This window comes from Barbatula barbatula (assembly GCF_947034865.1).
Source record: "Barbatula barbatula genome assembly, chromosome: 8".
NCBI lineage: Eukaryota > Metazoa > Chordata > Actinopteri > Cypriniformes > Nemacheilidae > Barbatula > Barbatula barbatula.
In genome coordinates, this window is record NC_136771.1 from 6,840,362 (window position 1) to 6,850,437 (window position 10,076).

At 36.1% G+C, this 10,076-nt stretch overlaps 1 protein-coding gene and 1 long non-coding RNA gene across 2 annotated transcripts; one reads left to right on the forward strand and one right to left on the reverse strand.

Moving 5' to 3' along the window:
• Positions 1-1,796: 1,796 nt before the first annotated feature.
• srd5a2a (steroid-5-alpha-reductase, alpha polypeptide 2a) lies at positions 1,797-5,332 on the forward strand (the record flags this gene model as incomplete). The annotated part of the gene is made up of 5 exons (XM_079462151.1): positions 1,797-2,071; positions 3,727-3,890; positions 4,043-4,144; positions 4,322-4,472; positions 5,061-5,332. The coding sequence occupies 5 exons, from the start codon at positions 1,797-1,799 to the stop codon at positions 5,125-5,127; spliced, it is 759 nt and encodes a 252-aa protein (XP_079318277.1). The 3' UTR covers positions 5,128-5,332.
• LOC306897422 lies at positions 4,690-7,215 on the reverse strand. The gene is made up of 3 exons (XR_013787007.1): positions 7,157-7,215; positions 6,720-6,980; positions 4,690-5,896 (listed from the first exon to the last, which is right to left on the reverse strand). It is a non-coding gene; the product is annotated as an uncharacterized lncRNA (long non-coding RNA).
• Between the last annotated feature and the right edge of the window lie 2,861 nt (positions 7,216-10,076).

The window sequence follows — 10,076 nt, forward strand, 5'->3', positions numbered from 1 at the left end:
ATGACAGACGTTCGTTTGTCATCATGCTCTGTTGGCATCGTAGTGTAACAACAGGGCAAATGGAAGTCAGAGACCAAACACTCCAGGAATAAGTATGACAGCTTTATTTAATTAAAACCATAAAAACACTCATATGGCACATGCCCCTTTAGTCAAGGCTTGCTTTAATCTCCTCGACGCCAGATCCCGAAGACAGGAGGCACGGAGCTTGATCTCCGCCTGGGTCAGGACTCAGGATATAATCCAGGGGTCGGTGGCACCCGTATAAAGAAGGCGCAGCTCGAGTAGTCGCTCAGATCCACAGGCCGGATATCATCCAATAATCCACAAGACCGTTTGTCAAATCTCGTTTAGCTGTCCGGGGCTCTCCTAACCACCAAAGCAGGTCCTAACTAACTAACTAACTGTAGTAACTGTAGTAACTGTAGTAACTGTAGTAACTGTAGTAACTGTAGTAACTGTAGTAACTGTAGTAACTGTAGTAACTGTAGTAACTGTAGTAACTGTAGTAACTGTAGTAACACCCCCTTTAACTAGCTACCTGTCTTCATCGCCGGAGACACTAATCATCCCGAATAGCATCTTCAACAGCATTTTTATCAGCCCTTTAACCCGCATCACCTGTGCACTTCAATTACCTTAGTCCCCACCCCCTCATTAACTACAGGATATGCCCTCTCGCACATATTTCACACGAGTTACTCTTTTAGAAATGAGAAATGTAAGGCGGGTGTTGAATACGAGCTTAAGCAGGGGAAATAAAAAGTCGATGCTTGCAGACAGCATACTTTCCAGAAGATCACACTGGAGAAAATGTCTCAAGCTTTAGCATCATGGGGCTTTCTGAAGAGCAACAGATGTCTTGCACCACAGACAATGGATCGTATATAGTTTAGGTTAGTTAACCATAATTTATTGTTAAAGACAGTCTATTACAGTTGTATTGTGGTTGAAATGTTATTTCATTGTGAAATGTTCTGTTTTGCACTTCTGGTGCACTGAATACATTTAGAATGTTACATGTTTAAAAAACCAAAAACAATTGCCAAAATCTCAAATAAAATCGCAATTGCAATTTTCCTTAAAAAAATAGCACTATGATTATTTTGTCCATATTGCACAGCCATAAAGTGATCATCTGTGTGTTATGTAAAATTCTTATTCTTGTATAAAAAAAAATTAGACTTCAAATAAAGGTCCTCGTGTTTATAAATAATTGTATAAGTAACTGTAGAACTTTTTATATTTACGTAGAACGATTGAAAATAAACCTTAACTTATTTTACCTTGTTTCTACATGTATGCCAAATGAATTCATGCTGATTAAAGCTCATAATGCAAATTATTATCTTTTGGTAGAGAAGTGTACATTTTAAAAACGTAAAACCTAGTTGTATGTTTGTGTATTATGTCAGGCGGTTATGTGTTATCAGTTGGTTTTAGTGATTGTTTTAGTGAACATTTAGGACGAGTTAGGGTTTGTCAGTGTCTCGAAGTTTTGTAGTTGTGGGTATGTGAGAGAGAGAGAGAGAGAGAGAGAGAGAGAGAGAGAGAAAGAGAGAGATAGAAAGAGAGAGACTAGTAACTGATTGACTCCACCTTTTATCTGCATTGACCCTTTAGGGTGGATGAATGTGTATGTTCTGTACATTACAATGCATGGACATACTGATAACCAATGAAATCTGGAGGGAGGAACTTCATGACATGGGGAAGTGACATTCCTCACTGAGCTTCACCCCATTGCTTCTCTGGAATGTTAAACAGTAGCCTGTAGTGCCACGATGTTTTTTACAATGATCTGCCAGGAACACACAGTTTGCTATGGAAGCTGGACATTTGTAATCGGAGGACTCCTATACCTCTTTCGCCAAATGACAATACACACTCCATATGGGCGCTATGTGGACACAAAGAATACAGGGTTGATGGTTTCAGCCAAGGCAGGCTGGTTTATCCAGGAATTTCCATCATTCTTAGTTCCTGTGCTATTGGTTTTGACGACAGAAAGTTTGTCTAGTATGGGACAAATTCTGCTTCTCTGTACCTTTTGTCTGCACTACTTTCAAAGGTAAGAAGTAACAACCTTCTGGTCTATTGCATCTTTGACAACAGTAACCCAATGTCGCTTAAGCACATTGCCAACATTGAAGTTGCCAGGGTGGTTTTGATTTGGTGTTTTGTATTCAAGACAAGGCATGTCAGCTTTTTTATAGGGTAATTCGAAGTCCTTAAAGGGATATTCACCCAATTTCTTTAATTCTTCATTTACATACCCTTGTCATTTCACTTGTATAAATGACTTTGTTTTGATTAACACAGAGAGAGATATTTTGACTATTGTTGGCAATTTTCACTTCAGCGACATCATTGACTACCATAGTAGGAAAAATAAATGGTAGTCAGAGGTGCCCTGGAACTGTTTGTTTTTACAAAATTCTTCAAAATATCTAATCTTGTGTTCAACAAAATAATATACAATAGTAGTTTACTAATATTGTAGTGGATGATGTTCCAGAACTGAAAACATTCTTCCAAATATCTTTTTTTGTGTTCAACAGAACAAAAACAAGTATACAGGTTTAAAACAACCTGTGTGTGAGTAAATTATGCCAGAATTTTCATTTTTGGGTGAACTGTCCTTTTAAGTCGAGATGAGAAGGTGCTTTTGATAGAAATAAAAAGAGATAAATAAAAAGTAAGTTAAATATATTTACAAAGAAATGGTTTAAAACGGTGGTTTAAAAATCAATACAATTTATTTTAAATATGTGATAACAGTAATTTTTTTAAATCAAAATGTTGACAGTGACAGTACTAAGACCATGTCTAAAGTTTTGCAGATGACCTATTAAGCTGTGTATAGGAAGTAGCTACTTTTTCAGTTATAACACAATCTTGTGGTATTACGAGGCAAGGAAAACTTTTGTTAGAGCCAACAAAAATGTTAAAGTCTCGAGCTCAGACCACAGCAATGCCTAACGCCAAGACACATCTTAAAAATAGAAGAACATAACTGCTCACAGATTAACAAGTCATTAACAATTTCCGGCAGTGGTTCTGTTGAATTAGAAGTGAATGAAAAACAAACTCCTGCAGCATTCTAAATGAACTGCTTTTGTGTGGAAACAGATTGTTACTTTATAGTCAGCAAGAAAAACACATTTTATAGTTAATTTAACAAAAGATTATGAAACTACACATTCTTTGCCCTCCTTTACTGATTGTCCTAAAAGTTCACAAGTTGGTTCAATGACTTTTGGGTCTTCATATAAACAATTTACAAGCCAAATGTGATCCGAGAGTTGACCTTGCAAAAATATTTGATATTACTAAATAAAATGCATCTTAATCCAATGCCTTCAACAGCATTTGTTGCAAAGATGTTTTGCATGTCTGTGCTGATACATCAGGTGGTAAACAGACATGCTGACTCGAGGTTGCCACTGCTACGGTTTACTCATCTGCAAATAAGCATCCTGAGCAAACAAATCCAAAATAAACATCAACAGCTTCCTAACATGTCCTGAAACATGTTGGTTGTGGATTGTGTGTAAAGCTTAATGACTAAATGTAAAGGTGAAATATACTACACTTCATATTTACACAACCTTTGTTGAGCCAGGGAGGTTGTGCGAGTCTGATTGGACAAACAACCTGAGGACAGCTCAACAGCATTTTTTAATAAGAAACTCAAATTTCTCATTAATTTAATTGATCTTGCAGGACCTTTGTGTATTCGTTGCTGACTAATGGCAGACCGTCTCCACTCCACATCGTGGTATCTGCAGTAATCTTCTGTTCCCTGAATGGATTTTTGCAGGGCCATTATTTGCTTCACTGTGCTCAATACAAAACAGACTGGCACAGAGACACACGCTTTCTCATAGGTACATAAACTAGTGCCCAAATAATTTTAATATGTTAGATTATGTTTTTTTGTAAGATGGAACCAATTTAATTTTACTGCTTACAAATCACAAAACTGTGAAATGTATTCTTTTGTGAAAATATAAACTAACATTTAGATGATTCTCTCTAGGTGTGTTGATCTTTATCTTAGGAATGGCAATTAACATCCACAGTGACTACATTTTACGAAACCTGAGGAAACCAGGAGAGGTCAGCTATAAAATCCCCAGAGGTCAGTATTTACTTGATTCTGATAACAGAATTTTGAGGGACGTATAGTTGCATTGTCTGTCTGTCAAATTTGTTGTACAGTGTGTAGAGCCAAAACAAAAACTTTTAACAAATAATAAAAACAAAACGTATATTTTTTTTATCAAAATTGTATTGTATGCTCACTGTTTATTTTCAGGGGGAATGTTTGAGTTGATATCTGGGGCAAATTTTTTCGGAGAGATCATTGAATGGTGTGGATTCGCTGTGGCCACCTGGTCCTTTCCTGCTTTCACCTTTGCCTTCTTCACCATCTGCTCTATTGGGCCACGAGCATACCACCATCACAGGTGTGTGTTGTTGTTTCACCAACAATTTTCTTTCAAAAACTTTGTGAGATGCCACAACATTGCAGGAATCACAGGCAGACCAACTTTTTGGCAGTTCATTTGTTCCTTGTGTAATCCGACAGCTATATGGGGGAAATTCTTAAAAGTAATTATCTTATCCATATTCGTTTTTATCTTTTTAGTGAATGTATTGTTTGAGTCTGTTGTAATTTTTCTTGCTTTCCACTGCATCCAAATGACCCGCAGAGGATTTTAATATAGTGAACTTGAAGGATCAAACCAAGATGGTAGATGATGTCAATTACAAATACAGTTAATTTAAACAACAAATAAAAATAAATAAAAGCAATCAGGTTAGACCAGATTATTTTACTCAATATTTATTAGCGCCAGGTTTGGACTGTGTATTAAAATCTATTGAACAAAGCTTGAGAATCAATGTTTCCATTTTAATGATAATGCTGCCACTATCACAGTAGTTACAAAACATGTCAATGTTGTAGGATTTTGACTTGTAGTGACAACTTTAAAATAATACAAAGCATTTGTCTGATGCTTTTCAGTTAACACCTCTTGTCTTTTTCACAGGTATTACTTGCAGAAATTTAAAGACTACCCCAAATCAAGAAAAGCGGTGATTCCTTTTTTGCTGTAACAGCCAAACAGAAATCCATGCCTTTCCTGGTGACTTTTAAAGAAAATCAAAAAGACATTGACCTTTAAAACATGTTTAACTACTGTACTAATGCAAACTGTCAAGTGTTGATATTCTACTAGTCAAATATTACACAAGAGACTCTTGTGAATCTTGTTTTTTTTCTATTCTGTACATCAATAAAAAATCCTTGTTTACATCTGTACCTAGCACATAGTGATCAATTATATACAGCACGTTCCAATCTGCACACACAGGTATCATACAATAATAAAGCCATCCCACATAAAAGGATTTATAGAAAGGCTTGTTTCGAGGACTCTGAACATGTTTGGCGTTTTGTGATCAATATGCCCCTCTATGTTTCGTTTCATTACATACTTATACTTCATGGCCTTTTTAGGGAATAGATTAGTTATCTGCTTTAAAACTTGATCTTTCCAGAAAACACATTCTGTTTCTGAGTATATTCACCAGGCAGAAAATAGGCTGTTATGTTGTCAGTGAGAAAGCACAAAACAAATATTTTCCTTAAAGTTCTACATCCAATTCTCATGCAGTATTAGTCCTCTGAAACATCCTTGTTTCTGAGCTGCTGTTCGGAGCGCACTGCATGTTTTGTGACCTTCTGCAGGGCCCATGTTCCCAAATGGATACCAAGAAATGCACCACCAGCAACCCACAGCCAGTTTTTCCTAAGCCAGCTGTGGTTTCTCATCTTCACTGTCCTCAATGTACACAAATGTCTTCGGTCGGGGGTTATGAAACTCTAGAATGGAAGACATCAGATAAGGACAGAAGGCAACAAAAACTTGCAGCTCAATTTGTAAAGTTTTGTATTAGCGGAGCAAAGGTTAGGGATTCGATTCTCATGTAACACACATACGGTATTGATAAACTGTACAGCTTGAAAGCACTGTAAATCACTTTAGATAGTAGTAAACACTGTGTAAGAAATCTTGCTGCATTCCACTAATATGCCAGAGACATGTCATTTAAAACAAAAAAAAAACTTATCTTTGTATACTGTCCTGGGCTATATGTGACCAGTTTTTACTGCACTTATGCATTTTGTTGTCCTTCCATTGTTCCAATTACTTCCATTGTTTACCTCATTTGTAAATCGCTTTGGATAAGAGCGTCTGCTAAATAACTACATTTTAATGTCAAATGTAAATGTAGGTATGTGGAAAAAGATACAGAGAGAAAGAGAATTAGGTAGGGAAATTATTTAGGCTACTCTTGTTAAATGTGGATAGTTTTTATGCATTTCTGAATGCACAGATTATACAATGCATACTGTATCTACTATCACCAGGCTGAATTTGGACTCAACTTTCCCCAGAATATGTTATCTGTTCCATCAAGGTTTCCTTGGGTGCCATTTTCCAACTGTAAAAGCAGTCTATGCTTTAACCATTTCTCACATTTTAAGGATCGTTCCAGTAATCGTCCAAGTCAGATAAGATTAGACACATAAATCTTATCAAAGTTATAAACAGCGATAAGAGAAAACTAGTTAGCAGTGGGACCATAACACACCCTTCTCTGCGTCAGTTAACAGGTAAATGTAGGTGGGAACCTATGCCAACCTTGAGCCTCAGCTGGTGTTTATTCCTTGGATTTGGATTCTCTCTTTTTCTTCGGCTCGGGCAGAGGTGGCAGAGATGGAGACGTCGCGACGTATGATACGACTCCCGGCTCGGGAATATATTCGTCCCTGCTCTTCTTAAACAGCGGATTGGATTTAATCGTGTACCAGCCCCAGTGCACCAACCCGAGCCCAGACCCCATAACAATCAGCACTTTATAATTATCCCAAAAGCTCTTGAGCTTGCTCATGTCTGCTGACACTAAATACATGAAATGGATATGAAGAAAAGTATAACGTTAGTCAAGTCATTTTAAAAGAAAATAAGTGACATGTCACACAATATTCTATGACGTGTCATATTGCATAATTTCTGCCAGATTAACTGTAAACACATAAAACACGTCCACAATGAAATTCACACGTTATAACACTCACCTTCAACTTTCTATTGCCATTGACGGCGCTGCCATTTTAGGTCCTGATTGTGGAGACATAGGTAGCAGATTATTATCCTGACTGAAAATCTTAAAAGCAAACCTAATTAATGTAGCAACAATACCTTTGCGCTTCTTAAAATAGCGATAATGTAAAAGTGGTCGCTTTTGTTAAAACATCTTGAAACGTCTTCTTTTTTTCCAGTCACTGGTTACTTTCACTTGGTCACTGATATTTATAAAGTCCTTTTTTTTGTAAAGCTGATTTTGGATTAAAACTATGTTAAAATAATATTATATTTAATAATACTTATTTACATTTTCAAACAGGCGACTCTTTCGGTGTAAAAACAAAGCGCAGTGCGTGCGAACGTTTGCATTGGTAACATTTTTATGGAGGATGAGATCATTGGTTTAGCAGATAATCGTTCAAAGAAACTGTATTTGCGTTTTTGCAATTTTTTTGTATGTTATCATGTGTCTGTTCTTATTAAATAAATAAATAAATAAATAAATACAACGTCAATAATGTAAAAAAAGGATTTCGCGTTTAAAAAAAACACTTTTGTGTAGCGCCACCAGAGGGAGCTCACTGCTCACTTCTGTTTTATACCATTTAAAGGCCCTGAACGCACACATTCACACTTGGAGACATGTGGTTGCAATGGTGCAAAGTGATCATGGGTTTGTTAACCAGGGAACACACATACTGATAAAAATGTATACATTGAGTACATTGTTTTGGATAACAGTGTTAATAAGAATAATAAAAGCACTAAAAAGGGGACCATAATGTGTGTCTAGCAGCTTTGTGAATTTGCCTGGCCTAGTTTGCATGGCCACTCAAAGCCAACCTTTGATTTCACATGTGTCTGAGAAAACAGCTGGTCTAGTCTCTCTCTCTCTCTCTCTCTCTCTCTCTCTCTCTCTCTCTCTCTCTCTCTCTCTCTCTCTCTCTCTCTCACTCTCTCTCTCTCTCTCTCTCTCTCTCTCTCTCTCTCTCTCTCTCTCTCTCTCTGCTGTTTATCTCCATCTCCCTCTCACTCAGTCTAGCTTCTTACACACAATATGTTCACACTTTCTTTACACCGCATAAAAATACCAAAAAGCTCTTCAGAATGCAATCACAGTCCACATATGTGTTTTATAAGCGTTAAGGTTTAGGTTGTTATGTTGTTTATTTTAGAGTCTATCTTTATAATGCCTGGCATGTACAGCATCTGGGTCTTATCTTTGTAAAGACACTAATGACAGGGTGTGGAACATTAAGAGGATTTGATACTCCAACATCTGAAGTGTGATCATTCCACAAAGATCAGGTCCACTGACATCTCCCCTACATCTACCCCCTCCAAAACAACATCTGGCACCTGACTGCAGATCTGAGTCTGCAGGGGTCTGCTCCCCCCCCCCAAATCCATCATACATTGTAAGGAAAACTCTTTAGAGTTCTAGATATGCACATGTTTTTTCAATTACATGAAGATTTATTTAAAGGAATAGTTCATCTGAAAATAAAAGTTACATATTACTCACTACTCATCCTCGTGCCGTGGTGTGTCTTCCTTTCTTCAAGTCAAACACAGTCAGGGTTACACATAATATCCTGGCTCCTTCTAGTTTTGTAATGCCATTGAATAGTGCCTACAAAAATCACATATAACCATAGTAAAAATATGACTTTGGGCGGTTAACAAATGTCTTCTAAAGCAAATTAATAATGCATGTAAATATATACAAACAATGACAAATAGTCCTAGAAAGTTCACTTAATGCATAATATTCTAAATAAACCAACGGGAGACTGCATTTATTAGATATTATTTACTTGAATAATCTAGCTTGTTCTATAAACACCATTCACTGTGCTGTGCTGTACCTTTTTTGTGTATTTCAGTTTTTCTTATTTTCTTCTGTAAAGCTGCTTTGTAACAATGCACATTGTGAAAAGGACTATATAAATAAAATTGAGGGTTTGGAACAACATTTGGTAGGAATATTAATTTGTGGCTAAATTGTTGCTTCAATGTTTCCATATAGCTCTTTAGTCTGGGAGAGCTTTGTGTTTCAATTGGAGACTAAAACATCCTTGCAAAACTGTATTGCTACACTAAACTTTCTCTATAATTAGTCTGTGTTGTAAACACGCTGTATTTGTAAAAACAAGCAGCGATTCTGCAGTTCCCATGAGAATTTGCCCTTGTATATACTGTGACTCCACAGTTAATCTTACCAACAGCATGCAAGTCTCCCTGTGTGTGTGTGTGTGTGTTTGTGTGTGTATGTGTGTGTGTACGTGTGAAAATTGTTTACTAAACTAAAAAATTATTTAAATCGGTTAAAACATTGGCCTAAATATTATTAATGTTGTTTTAGGAATAAAACTGAAACATGTTTAAGTTGAGGCACTAGAATTATGAAAATAACAAAAAATAAATAAAATAAAATTTGTCTTATACAGCAACATAAAAAAATAAACAATAAATAATAAAATGACAAAAGCACATGACAAAATTGTTTAAAAAAATTATATAACACTATAAATATAAACAATAAAATCTAATTCAAAATATGAATTTACACTACAATAAAACTGAATACAAAAATAAATAATTATTTTAGATACATTTTTGAAATACATAAAATCAAGTGCCTGTCTCAATTTGAATCGATCTATCTTCTCTTATAGTTAAAAATTTGTGAAAGCGTTTCGTCTCCGAGCTGTGTGAGAGCAGTATGAGCGAGATTCTGTATTATTGCCTCTAGGTAGGCGAATATATCACTACAAAGTACATTTACCGAAACATCTGTCAGTGTTAGTTCCTATGTTAAGGTGGACACATGTCCCAAGGATGTTGTGATTTGTTTGTTCGAGAAAAAGTGATCCATCTCTTATTTTCCATGTCTGTTAACACGGTTGA